The 14,638-nt window shown below is 34.2% G+C and overlaps 1 protein-coding gene across 1 annotated transcript in view; it reads left to right on the top strand.

The window, feature by feature from the left end:
• METTL25 (methyltransferase like 25) overlaps nt 1-14,638 on the top strand; it is an 82,639-nt gene that overhangs the window by 48,880 nt on the left and 19,121 nt on the right. Inside the window, exon 8 of the mRNA XM_069490338.1 lies at nt 1,937-2,010. Coding sequence (XP_069346439.1) covers nt 1,937-2,010 — 74 coding nt within the window. The remainder of the gene's footprint in view (nt 1-1,936; nt 2,011-14,638) is intronic.

Raw genomic sequence — 14,638 nt, forward strand, 5'->3', positions numbered from 1 at the left:
CATTTGGAAAGAGATTTCATGTAAGAATTATACCTTGGAAGGTTATAAATTTTAGTGTGGCCATTCAAATGTGTGTATGAATCTACTTTCAATGAGTTATTTTAGGACTTGATTTGGGGACTGTGGTATTCCTAACACCATTTCTGTTTTGTTTTTGCTGATTCATATATTAATTAAAGCCCACATTGACTTAAAATGTATATACAGAGTTGTAAATTGTCTTCCGAAATAATACTACATAGGTAAAACCAAAACTACAATAAACTGATGTCAAAAAACCTACCCTAAAAAAGAAACATAGTAATACGGAACTGCAAAACAAGAATGAGAGAAATGTTTATCCATAAAATCCTCTATACAACATTGATGTACCATTTAAAAAGAATTTTTCTTATTTTTTTTTTTTAATTTAAATAGATTAGAGGCGGGGTGGGAGATGGGGGGGAGTACAGGTGGTTTTTTGTTACATGGATGAGTTGATTCTTAACACTAGTTCTTACTAGAATCACCATGCCTACTATTCCTACCTTCCAGAGGGGATATAACTTGTGTTCTGACACAGTGCTCTGTTAATATGCTATAAGTAAGATGTTCTCCAGTGACTTAAAAGGGCAGTGCCATCAGGAGAAGACCCAAGAAATAATGACTGACCCTCAACCCCCAACTTCTGTTTTTTGTAGTCTCAGCACTGCAGTTTGGTAACTTAATGTTGGATGGGCGAGAGGGGTAGTAGAGTAGGTTTTCTGCCTGAGCATAAAGATAAAATTTTATTTTGTTATAAATTCTATCCGAATTCAAACATGTTTATTCTAGTTGAAAACAGATGAAAATAACACTTTTGGACTCTGAATAAGAATGAAGGAGAATAGAAGTTAAAAAAAGATAACTCAGTAGATATACACATTCCACTGAACTCTATCTTTAAAACTTGACCAGTCTTTGGACAGTTTTTAGTTTCACCTTGCTTGATTTTTCAAAAGCATGCAGTATTATTGACCCTTCTCCGTTTTTACTCATTTTTCCTTTTTTTTTTTTTTTCCAATATTAACTTTGCATGGAAGATTGGTTGTTGTTGCTAACATTATTTTGTGTGTTGGTATCCTGTACTTTCAACGTCAAAAGATCTGTGCGGATGTGGGTGGGGTTTTGGTGACTTTTATAGTTTCTTAAGGAGTGTCTCTTCTGTTGCTGCAGTGAAGTGCTCTTTCTTTTATAAATATTAATAGTTTTTCACCTTCTGCTTCTTTGAAACTATTATGTCTCACTGGGCCTTTCCTTCAGCCATTCCTTCTTTCCTTCTGAAAACATTTGAACCTTCATGGAACACCTCCCATCTCTCTTTCCGCTAGAAGGGAAGCTTTGCCAAGAATGTAATGGCTTATCCTATGTCCTTTCCAAGCCTCTACTTTTCAACTCTGCAGTAGCCAGCCAATGCCATCTCTCAGACCTCAGACATATCTTTAGCATTTCTTTCCTTAGGATAGTATCCTCTCCTTCTTGGTGTGAATCATAGTTGATATTATCTTTATTCTATCTCCATTAAAACAAAACTGCATTCTCTTCTTTTTTATTCATGTCTTTCCTGACTCTTACAGGCTCCACAGCTGAGTGGCTGGTCTTGAAGTTTATTTCTGCATTTTAACTGATAAACACTCCACAGAGGCATCAGCCCATTTTTCATTGATTATGACTTTTCTTCTTCGTTCACTACTATTTCTCTTGTGGTTTCATCTGTTTTCCTGCAGAGTTACTTCCACAGTGAGAACTAGCCTCAGGGTAACACTTTAACTTGAAATGGAAATATTATAGTCATCTTCTATGTGTAGCAACAAAGTCAGGTTTCTAACATTCACTTACAGTTCTAGCTCCCTGGTATTGATTTAATTTCTGTTTTTTATTTGTTTCTTGTGCTCATATATCTCTACATTTTTTTCAGCTGTCTACTGAGTCACTCTTCTATCGTGCCGTTCTTCAGGATATTATTAAAGATTGTTATGGCATCACCAAATGGTATGAGGATTTTATTTTAATAAGAATAACTATATTATATTATAAGTGAACTGACTTTTAGTCTTCAGGTGAATTTATGCAGGGTCACTGTTATTAGAAGAAATATGAATTTGAACATAATAAGTAAATAACAAAGAAGCATGCAGTGACTGTATCTTAGGTTAATCATCAAAATGGAGTCTCTGATGATTCCTTTGTGTTCTAAAATGTAATGTTAAAAATATATATATATAAAATGTACTTTAGAATTTTTAAAGTATTGAAATGTTTTATATAAGTAATTCAGTGAATATATTACCAAATGAGCAAGAGTTAGCACAACCAGTACAGCATAAACACTTTACTAATTAAACAGGTATTGATTATAAACAACCATTAAGCCAATTCACATCTACATTGGTAGAATAGTATCTTTTGTTTTGTTTCTGTTGTCCCCAGATAAGGCACTCCTTATACAGAGAAGCAAGGGGTAGGAGAATCTTTCCATAAGATTGGTTCAGCACTGTTGTACTCAAGCATACATTTGCAATTTTAGCAGGTTTTACAAATATCCTCTTACTAATTACAATATTAGGATTCTGATACCCATTTAGTGTAATTGAATTATTTTTCAAATTAAAATAGGGCAATTTCCAAGTTCTCAAAAACCAGTTCACACTTAGAGATAAAAGAGATTTTTAGATTAGCTATTATTCCCCTGTAAGGAAAAAATATGTCATTTTTACTGATAGAATTCACTACATACAAATATCTACATAGATTGTTGTTTTCAACTGTCATTTCTAATTAGATAACTCCCATAACTGTATCTCAATCTCCATTCTCTTTTCCATATATTTACAAATTTTTAAAATGTCCAAAAGTGAATTTCTCATTTTCTCCTGAAAACTAGCTCCTCTTGAACTCACCCCAATATGCTAACTAACCTTGTTGAAAAAAATACATTCAAATATTAACTGCTTGCCTTCTTTAAAGACCTCAGATATGCTCATGTGTTTATTATTTTCTTAATGACCTCTTAAATTTGTCTCCATTCTTTTCTAAACTTTTCTTCTCACTTAAAAACTGAACACCTTCCAACCCTCCACCTTCTTCCCTTCCTTTATTACTCCAAAGATAGAAGATGTTTATTAGAAGACATTTTATTCCTGAGTCTTATTGACCTGTCAGCCACATTTGACAATGTTGATAATTGTGTTTTTCTCTAAAATCTCTTCCTCATTATCTTCTATTATGCTGCATTCCTCTGAGTTTCATTTTTTTTACTCTGAACACTCATCTGTTTTCTTTAAGAATTATTATTCTATCCCCTAAGCATATCTAGGCACTCCTCTCTTTTATATGCTGCTCCTGTCTCGTTATATTTTCTCTTTTCCTTAGCATCCTTGCCATGAATAACTCTTGAGTCGTGTAATTAGCTCCCACCTCTTTTTTAGAAGTCTAAGTTGGCATTTCTCATTTTTATCTGAACAGCTTTACTTAAGTACCTCACAAATACATCAGATTCAGCTACATCCAAAAATCAGGGTGATCGTCCCATCCATTCTTTTCCTCTTTCTGCCTTCTCATGACTTCTTTTGTCATTTCTGGGAATGGCATGACCATTATTAAGCTTTAAAAATATGGAAATTACATTTGATTCTTCTGCCATCATCACACCACATATGTATTATTTGTCAAGACTTACACATGTTATGTTTTTTAATCCAGCAATTATTTATTATGTGACAGACCTCCTATCAGGGCATGGGAATTCTAGATTCATAGGACATGATGTCCACACAGGAACATTTTATATTCTAGTCAGAATGGCATGTGTAAAAACTAAAGAAAATGATAGATACCCACTTTCAATAACAGCAGTCTAGATAATTAGGACCAACCTCACTTCTGAGAAAAGCTAAAAATGCTGGAGGTGGGTGTGTGTGTGTGTGTGTGTGTGTGCGTGCGCACATTTAAATTTGTTTTTAATTGGTTTGAGAACATCAGAGACCTGTCAAGGAAGTTTAGAATTATAAGGCAAATATCTAAGAGAAAATGGAAACCAAAAGAGGTAAGCCCAGCTTCTAGAGCTGCATTTTCCCCAGAGGCATCTGCCAGTTCTTGAATAGGCAGCTGTCTACCAGTCAACAGAGAGGGTGGAGAGGTTGAACACAGTTTTCCATGGAATGACAATTCTAGTGAGACAAAAGTTAAGAGTTCATGGTCAACCTGAACTTTTGTACTCCCATAATAAGCTGAAATAAAAAAAAAAAAGGAAAAAAAAAAAATTCATGAGTGGCTAAAGTATGTCCCTAAAGCTTCATACTGGAAGAGTGAGAGTGAACTAGAAATAGAACAGTTCTACAGTGGACTAAAGCTCCCACTTTGAATCATCTCAAGCTATGATTAAAATATTTCAGATTATTGCTTCTGCTAGCTGCCTGCAAGAAGCAAATGCTCTCTGGACAAAAATAGTATAAATCTAAGCCTCAAATTATGATTATAATTTGGTATATATAGCACCTGGCAGTCAATCCAAAATAACTAGCCATATGATGAAACAAGACAGCGTGACCAAAATCCAAGATAAACTACAGTCAACAGAAATGAACCTCTAGGAAATCCAGAGAAAGGCTTAAAGTAACTATACTTGACAGACTTCCTCTCTGGGAAAATGGAATAGATGTACTTTTCTCTATTTTTCCTGCTACGTACCACTAACTCCACTGAACATTATATATAAAACAAACATAAGAAGACTCTGAAAGGTGAAGAGAAAAAGGCAAACTGTTTAGGGATCTCAGGACACAAGGGATAGCCAGTATAAGTTCCCTGGGTTTTCTTTTTGCCTCATATAGCACAGAATTGGAGCTGGAAAACCTAGCAATCCAAAAACACCAATGGGCACACACAAAAAAAATTCCCAAACAAAAGCCTCTCTCTAGCCAAAGGACCAAGAAAGGGGCAGCCCCAGAAAAACTTTTAGGTAGAACTGTACCATATCGCAGCCAAAAACTATAGAAAAACCTGTAGCTCCACTCTTACCCATGCCAACAAATGCCACATGGAGAGCCTACACTTCCATCCTTTCCAGGCTATAATGAGGCTCCCCAGCAGCCCCTTTATGGAGTGGTGCTAGAGGAGGCAGTGTAGGAAATTAAGACTTTCAACCCTACCAGGTGATAACAAGCACGCCACCACCACTGCCATAGTGTGGTAGATTAAAAATAATCTCATTAATATCAGGAACAAGACAAGGATGCCTACCATTTTCGCTTAGGATCAATATTAGACTAGAAGTCTTAGGTCACATTTTAAAATAAGAAATATAAATGAATGGTATAAAGATTAGAAAGGAAGAAGCAAACCTTCTTCATTATTTGCTACTGATGTGATAAATTATATATAACATCTAAAAGAGTCTACAACTTATTAAATCAAAGAATTTAGGAATGTGATCAGATATTTAAAAATCTGTTTACCCAGCAATAGTTAGAAACCATACTTTTTAAGTACCACTTAAAAATTTCAATAAAAGTTGATATATCTAGGAATAAACCTAACAAAGGATATATAAGAATTCCATGAGGGGTGGCATCACTGAAATGGCAGAGTAGAAGCAATCTACCTTCACTCTTTCCCACAGAAAACCATAAACTATTTAATACTCTCCAGTGCCAAGATTATCACCATCAATATGCTGGAATGCATAACTGAGTATGTGATGAATCCTGGGGTCACAGACAACTCAAAAACTGTGAACAAAAGGTGGGAGAAATGGTCTTCTTTATCTATAAGGCCCCTCTCCCAAACCGTAAGGCACTCTGTGTAAAAATCCCCCAGGCTCATGGTTTCTCTACCAGCAAAACTGAGATTGAGGTGGACAACTAGCTTCCTATCATCTTTGGTTCTTGCACATGAAAGACATTCCTGCCTGAACCCAAAAGAAATATTGCAAGTGCCTATAGGGAGAGGGACCCCTGAGGACATCTGAATATAGACATCGTAGGTAGGGCTAGCAGCCCCAGTGCATGAAACCTGGGTACTGCTAACTATTTCAGACAAAGGAGACACCAAATCTGAGAGATAGTTCAGCAGCATCATCTTATAGGAGATATGCTCCACAGACCCTCTGGGCATGAACCCCCTAGCCAGCCTCCCCTTACAGCCAAGGAATCCCCTTTGAGACTTCCCTATCTGGGACAGGCAACATTCTGAACTTTTGTGAGAGCTACAGCAAATCTGGGCTTAGTGTACCATCTAATGCCCAAAAGAAAGCAGTGATCTAGGTCCAAGGGAATCACTGGACAAATTGCATAGAGTCTTTATAAACGTGTCTACTAGAGAGATCAAGCAAACTCAGACAGTAAAAACTGGAATAAAAACTGGAATAATCCTTCAATGTGAAGACAGACGTAAGTCCATAACAAACAACAGAAAACAGGGAACCGTGACCTCCTCAAATAGACAAAACAAGCAGCCAGTGACTGACCCTAATGAGAAGGCAATATGTGAGTGCTCAGATCAAGAATTCAAAACAGCAATCTTGAGGAAATTCAGCAAACTCCAAATCATACAGAAAATCAATTAGGAAGTTTATCAGAGCAATTTAACAATTCAATTGAAATTATTTTAAAAACACACACACACAGATATCCTGGAACTGAGAAATGTATTGGCTGAACCAAAAAAAATGCATCAGCGAGTCTCAACAGCACAACTGATCAAGCAGAAAAGAGTTAGTGAAGTCAAAGACAGGCTATTTGAAAATACACAGTCAGTGGAGATGATAAAAATAAGAATGAAAGGGAATGAAGAACACCTAGAAAATCTACAAAATAACCTCAGAAGAATAAATCTGTCACTTGCCTTTGTGTTTGTCCATTTTTGTATTGCTATAAAGGAATACCAGAAGCTGGGTAATTTATAAAGAAAATAGGTTTATGTGGCTCATGGTTCTGAACACTATACAAGAGAATGGCATCTGCATCTGCTAGACTTGTGGTGAGGGCCTGAGACTGCTTCTACTCATAGCAGAAGGCAAATGGGAGCCAGCATATGCAAAGATCACATGGCGAGAGAAGCAGCAAGAAGGAGGGAAGGTGCCAGGCTCTTTTTAACAACTCACTAGCCAGCAAGGGCATTAAAGACAGAAAATAAGATCACTTAATTCCTTCTTTTCTATTTTGTTTAGTTTATTTTTCCTGTTATTGAAAATAAATTATCTTCAAGTGACATACTGTTTTAGAATACCTGAAACATTATTCTAAAAGTTTCTTTGTTTGTATAGCCTAAGATTAGAAGTAAACCTTTTTCATGGACTTAAATATAACATTTTTACTTTATTAATTATAATTGTATAATATAAATTGTCCATTTCTGGTAAAATTTTTTAAAAAACTTATTTTATAATTAGCCCTTATCTGGAAATTTTCTAAGGGAATAAAATGCCAAAGAAGGAATTTTATGGGGTAAAAATCTCTTTTAAAACACTTGAAGAGGGAGCAGGGAAAATAGTGCATACTTTATTCACTTTATTATTCTCTTTCATAATGAGAATTTTGTATACAGCTACTCAGAAATATGTAATATTTTGCTACCCATAATTATGAGTTACCTAGTTTAATTTTTAATTTTGATTTTGTTGTAGCCAAATAGGAAAGTGAAAACTTAGATCTTAAAAACTGTCTCACAAAATTAATCATTCAGTCCACAATGTATGGTCAAATTACAATTAGAAAATCTGGATCTTTTAAATTGGAAAGTAATTTGAAGTTTTTATGATCCTCCCTTAAGTGATCACCATTTTCAGCAAAATTTTGTGGTGCTGATCTTTCAAATCTTTTGGTATGTATTAACATATAAAAGTCACAAAATAATTTATTTCATATATATTTTGTGATGACAGAGAAACTGAATTTTGGTGCATTCTGTCCTGCACATGCTTGTTTTCTTTTATTTAGTATACGTGTGCTTCACCTTTTTCAAAAATCTACTACAAAAATCTTTGGAAAATGCTACAAGTAAACTGTGCTCTTACAATTGTATTTTTGAAATAGCATATGGGTGATGTTGGAGTCACTTGAGTAGAATTTTAATTAGATCTGCTGCATTCACTTTTATTAAAAGAAAGAATACTAATTTCTTTTTAGCATGCTGACCATGCTTTATTCTGACAGAGGGGCCCCTTTTAATCTGTTCTTAGCTTCCCATCGTTTATCTTTCAGAAACAGTCGTGTCACTTTTCTAACTTTCAAATGCTAACTAATTCTTCTTCTTTATACCCCAAAACTGAAATATTTCTGTTATGGCATTCAAGGCCATTTTAAATCTGTCATTAATATCTATTTCCAGCCTAATCCATCACCCCATTCTTCCTCCTCTGCATCCTGAGCAGCTGTCCGTGCACACTGTCCTGGCACACCAGATTATTCATCATTTTCCATGCAACTATTTTTGCACCTTCGAGCTGTTCTATCTACTTGGAATATTTTTTCCCCCAACCCCATATTTGTGCCATCCCTTCCTCCCAGGACCTCTGACAGGTGAAATCCTGGGTATTCTTTAAAGCCCTGCTTAGAATACATCTCTGTGATAGCTGTCTTTTCTCCTTTTTGCCTTCTTCTCTTCTCCCATAGTACTTAAGCTGTGATTCACTGCACTTATTGAACCTAAAACTACAGTTAATTGTGTTTCTACTTCTCTACCACCTTCTAAGTTCCTTGATGGCCAGTTTTCAGTTGTATCATAGTGGTTAAGAGCACAAAATCTTAAAATTTCCAATCCTCATTTTACTTTGCCTGCCATCAATAGTACACCCAATTTACCACTCTTTATTGAAATACTTTCTTCTCTGATATTCTAGGAAAATATCCTCACAAGATACTTTTTTTTCTATTGTTCTTTTTTTTTTTTTTTTAGTTTATTTTGCTGATTTCTCTTCCTCTTTCAAACCTCTAATTGTTGGAGTGCTTTTTTCTGTGTATGTATACCTACTTCCTAGGTGATTTCATCCTGTCTTATGACTCTAAATACTGTCTATGTGCTGATGAATCCCAAATCTATAGTCTATAGTCTGGTTAATGACAACTTAACATTTCTGTAGCAGTTAACAGTTTACTAATATCCTCCACATACATTATCTTCTTTACATCTTTACATTACCCTGTAAAGTATATGTTACCTCTGTTTCACCTCAGTTTTCTCAGTGAGGAAGTTGGGGCTCCAGAGATGATCTGTTTACAGAGGCTGGAATTTAGATCTTCTGACTCCTAGTCCAAGTGTTTTTTTCCAGTATAACACTATTTCAAAGAGAGTGTACTTGATTAAAATTAGAGCATTCCTGAAGCCTGCCTAGAGAAAGAGTTCTTAGTGCCAAAGAGAACAAACTTTGGATTGTGGTCTGATTTTTTTCTTTGACCCTGCTGTCATTGTCATGTTTATTGGATAATCTGTTTTGTGTCAAGTATTGCCCTCTATGCTCTTGGGCACTGTCTTAGGCCGTGCAGATAATTTGTCAAATAATCTATAGACTCTGCAATCAAAGAGCTCACTCATAACAGAGTGACAAAGACATACCTATTAAAAAGAAAACTATTACAAATTACTGGAGACATTACTAGAAAATCAAAAGAATAATACCATTATCTTTCTCAGGAGGGTAGTAAGCAATTCTGGGAACTAGTCCAGCGGTCTTATTCTAGCAACAGCACCCATTGTTTAGTATGGTGCCCATGCTTTCTGAGCCCAATAACCAAAGGACTCGTAGTCTAATGAATAAGAGAATTCATATTGAAAAATCCATACTATACAGTTACAACATAGAGTAGGAGTTTTGTATTACAAAATTTACCCTTTAAAAATCTGTACATTTTCTGCAAAGCACAGTATATATGCATTTAGATATACAGCCCAATGTAGAAATATAAATGGGTAAAATGTTTAAGTGCATACTGTTTACCTGTATATAATATAAAACACATAAGTAAAATATTTTATAATACTTTTAACAGCATATCAAGTCAATATTATTGATTTAACTTAAATTAAGTTCTTATAGGATTCAGTTCCTCTCTATCCTTTGGTCATCCACCATAAAGTAAATAGTTTTAAGATATGGGTTCATAGGAAGGTTTTGTTTGGGAGCTTTTTGTTTGATTACATTTTCAGAGAGAGAAACTTGAGCATTTTCATATGATGAGAGTTAAAGACCTGGTGAGTAAAGAAAATTTGAAAATACAGAAGAGGAGACAGGAAGAGGTGGCATACATATTCCTGATCTAATGCATTTTCCGACAGAAAACAATAACAGTCATGCATTGCTTAATGATGGGGATACATTCTGAGAAATATGTGGTTAGGCAATTTAGCCATCATGCAAACATCATAGAGTGTATTTACAGAAACTTAGATGGTATAGTCTATACATGCAGGCTATAAGGTATAGCCTGTTGATTTTAGGCTATAGAACTGCAGAGCATGTTATTTTACTGAATACTGTAGGGAATTAAAACACAGTGATAAGTATTTTTATATTTAAACATATACAACCATAGAAAATGTACAATAAAAATATAGTATAATCTTATGGGACCATCATCATATATGTGGTTTGCTGTTGACAGAAACATCATTGTGTGGCACATGACTGTATATTAACTACATAAATTATATTAGCTAATGAACAGAAGGATTTTTATTTATCTTTGTACACTTCAACAGAAATTAAGACAACAGTCAATCTGTGATGTCATAAAATTATCAAATGCGGACTCTAAATCTCTAATGTTACATAGTGAAAAAATGGGATTGGCACTTGAATATTTAAAAGACTGTTATCTTAATCAGGCACCTAAGAAGACCATAATGCCATATAAATGATACTCTCATGAAATTCTAAAGCATATCAGTTTTCTTTCATAGCAAGCTCTCTCACAAAAAAAAGACTGACATTCTTGAAAATGTGCCCCACATTCCATTTGTGAATAATCCTATTCTGCCCCTTTACTTTCCATATAAAAAAATTAAAGATTCTTTGACCTGCCTCTTTTTCTCCAGTTTCTTGACTAATTATTGCAATACTTATTTTTAAAACTGTGGACCCTTCTAAAGGCTGATGAATGAAATATTCTCCTTTTCTTGCAACTAAAAAAAGATGACATTACATTCTATGTCATAAACTCACTTTACAAATGTTATTTTTAGGAAGGTTACTTTGTAAAACACCCAGACTTTAGAGATTGGTCTAATGTCCTGTAGAAGTAACCTTTAACTTCTAAAAGTTCTAAATGTCTGAATCATTATATTTAATAATGTGTTAATTTGGTAATAATATTAAAACTGACATTTCTGTTTTCTGAACATTATCTTTTTTTCTTAAACCCAAATGAAATCATTGGTACTTCTCACTTATCCCAATCCTATGAAAGTAAAAAAACTAGTTTTTTCAAACTTCTTTAGCAATAGCACTCTATTTTCAAATACAGTCTTATATAGATTGAAATAAATTCTGTAGATTTTAGAAAAGGACTTATTTCTTATACAGTTATTCTTTCATATTTTATGGAAAATTATAAACCCTTAAAGTAGCTCCTTGGAATTCTTAAGGAACACAATTTAAAGATAAATTGTTATAACCTATTTTTAAGTTTTACATGTTAGCCTAATTTTAGTACATTAATTTTATTCACTTATTTTCTTAATATTGCTATTCACAGTACTATTGGAAAATGAGACTTTTGAAACTTAATTTCTCCTCAAAAAACGCTTCCCTAGTCTATTCCAGGTAGTTAAAGCACTCCCTACTTTGTGTTTTCCTCTGCAATGTTTAAATTGCTCCACCATCATGTACTTATCATAGTGTATTATACATTTCTTCACCTATTTTTTTTTTTATGAACTGTGAAAGATCTTCATTTATAAATTGTGGGTGATTCTACCCCTAGAGCCCAGCACAAGAACAGGAAAATAACCATCATTTATTGAGTGTTTGCCAGACATTGAGCCCAGCACTGTGTATAGAATATTTTGTTGTCTTCAGCCTCATGAAATAGATTTAACAACACCATTCTACTGATGATCACAGAGAGGCAAAGAGGTTACATCTTTAATAAGTGGTAGAGTGAGGATTCAGGCCATTTCAGTCCTGAGCTCAAAACCCATGCCAATCACTATAGTATTGTGTATATGCAATAAATGTTTTTAAAATGAATGCCTAAATGACATTATTAACGTTAGTACCATTTGGAAAGAAACCACATACTTCTGACTGGTCCTAACTGTTGGTAAGTTTGCACAGTAGGTCTAGCAATACATAACTTGGAAAGAACAAGTCTCCTCCTATGTAATGTCCATCTCCTCATATAATATTTTTAATTATTAGAATTTTTAGCATCCCTTAGATGTACTAAAGCACTAAAACTCCTCTTCCTTGAGCATAGCAGAAGGGTCTGTGCATAGCTTTTCTGTAGGAGTAAGTACTCACACTCTGGTAGAGTGTCATGAAATCTGCCTGCCTGCTTTTCTGTTTACCTGTAACACAGAGGTGGCCATTTTTTATCTGCAGTTTAACAATATTGAGTATGAATCCTATTCAAGTACAATGCTCGAGGTAATATTGACTAGTTAATACCCCAGATTCTGAACTCAGATGTTGGGCAGTTTACTTAACCTCTCCTTTACTTTAAAATCTTTGAAGTGGGGATAATAATGGGGTCTACCACGTGGGGTTGTTATAAGGATTAAATGAGTAAATGCAGCAAAGGACTTACAAATCACTAGCACATGATAAACATGAAATAAATATTAGCTGTTATTATTTGTATTGTTCACTTTGTACTTTTTCTTATATATTTGTTCAGTAGTTCTTTACATATTTTAATACACTTATTTGCATAATTAAGTTTGCCTATACTCTTGTCTACTTAATTACAATAAATATGCCTGTTTACTATATAAATGCATTTCCTCTTATAGTGTAACTAGATGTGTTTCCTTCTTCAAGCTGAGAGTTGATTTATTTAATTATTTAATTCATTTATTGAGATCTTGCTATATAAGGTACTGTGCTAGGTTCTGGGGATATAGTCATGAGCAAAAGAGATAGAAATTGTTCTCCAGCTACTTAGAGTAATGGTGTCAGGCATATTTTTATATTTCACATCTCTGTTGATAAACATCTTTCAGAATTCATACAAAAATGAATAATTATTTATAAGTGATCTACACGTCTCTCTGCTAGTGTATTGTATAGATTTTACAATGAACTCTAAATTAAAAAGAGATAAAACAGAAGTAAAAATTCTAGTATTCTCTTTCCGTTTGAGTGTGTTCATCCCCTTTGGAGAGTTCACTGGCTTAAATTAACAAGGGAGAGAGACAATCAGAGAAACAAACAAGAGGGAGTATATGAAGGAAAGGGTCTCTGTGTCAGGAGCCCAGCTTCATCTGGAGAGCCAGAGAAGGCTTCCCTAAGAAAGTAACATTTGAGATAGGCTCTGAAGGGAGTATTTTGGGCTTCTCGAAGCAAAAGGACTGAGAGCAGTGTTCCAAGAATAGTGTTTGTAGCTAAAAGCACGATGTGTTCAAGGAACTGAAAGAATGTTAGTGTCGAAGAATAGTGTTTGTAGCTAAAAGCCTGATGTGTTCAAGAAACTGAAAGAATGCCAATGTTGCTGAGGAGGCAGTGTCATAAAATAAAGTCTAAAGAGAACCAGATCATACAAGGATTATATACTAGGTTAAGGATTTATATCTTACTCCTAAAATTCATGGGGAACTCTTCAAGAATTTAAAGAGGAGAAATAACATGATCAAATTATCACCTTTCTAGTTCTGGGTGATATTTTTCTTCCTAATGGTTACTGCTAAAAACAAGTTTGAAATAGTGCATATTAACAAAGGATTTAAAGAAAAAGTCCTATGTAGCAAATTACTGTTTAACTCACTAAAAAGAATTTTATTATAATCATGCTGTGAGCCTTTGCAACAGTAAAAAATAGTGTATTCTGAAAAGGAAAAGTAAGACAAGGGCAAATTAAAATTGAAAATGTTTCTCTTATTTTCAAGCAGCCTGAAATACAAAACCCAGGAAACAAATTAATACCGCCTACACTTACACTATATTTATTCTCTTTAAGGCTTCCAGTGGTTAGTACTTACTTTGGTTCTTTTAACTCTATAGTCAAAGAAAAGTTTAGACTATAATTCCAGTAATGATAAAAACAACAATAAGGATAGTAACAACAGTTCACATCATGGCTTAGTTAGGAGCACCTTATATGTGTTATCTAATTTAATCCTCATAGTGATTCTACTAAGTAAATACTATTGATATCCCATTTTTATAAACAAGGAGCTCATAGGTGATAGAGCCAATCTGACCAGAAGCCACACTCTGACCTACTATTCTATTCTTTCTCTCAGGAGCTACTCCATAAGGCAGCAATAAATAGTATAGAATGAAAATCAGAATCACCAGATCATGGGAAAGACTTAAGTGCTTGTTTTAAAAACCTTTTTAAGGTGAGAAACAATAAGTTAATATTAAATGGCATCTTTTTCTGGCTACAGAGTTAATTCAGTATTCTGTGATATTTAAGATGTACATATCTATTATATGATTATTTGTTATACAAAGGAAATATAA

This window comes from Eulemur rufifrons, chromosome 16, assembly GCF_041146395.1.
Source record: "Eulemur rufifrons isolate Redbay chromosome 16, OSU_ERuf_1, whole genome shotgun sequence".
In the NCBI taxonomy this organism is placed as follows: Eukaryota; Metazoa; Chordata; class Mammalia; order Primates; family Lemuridae; genus Eulemur; species Eulemur rufifrons.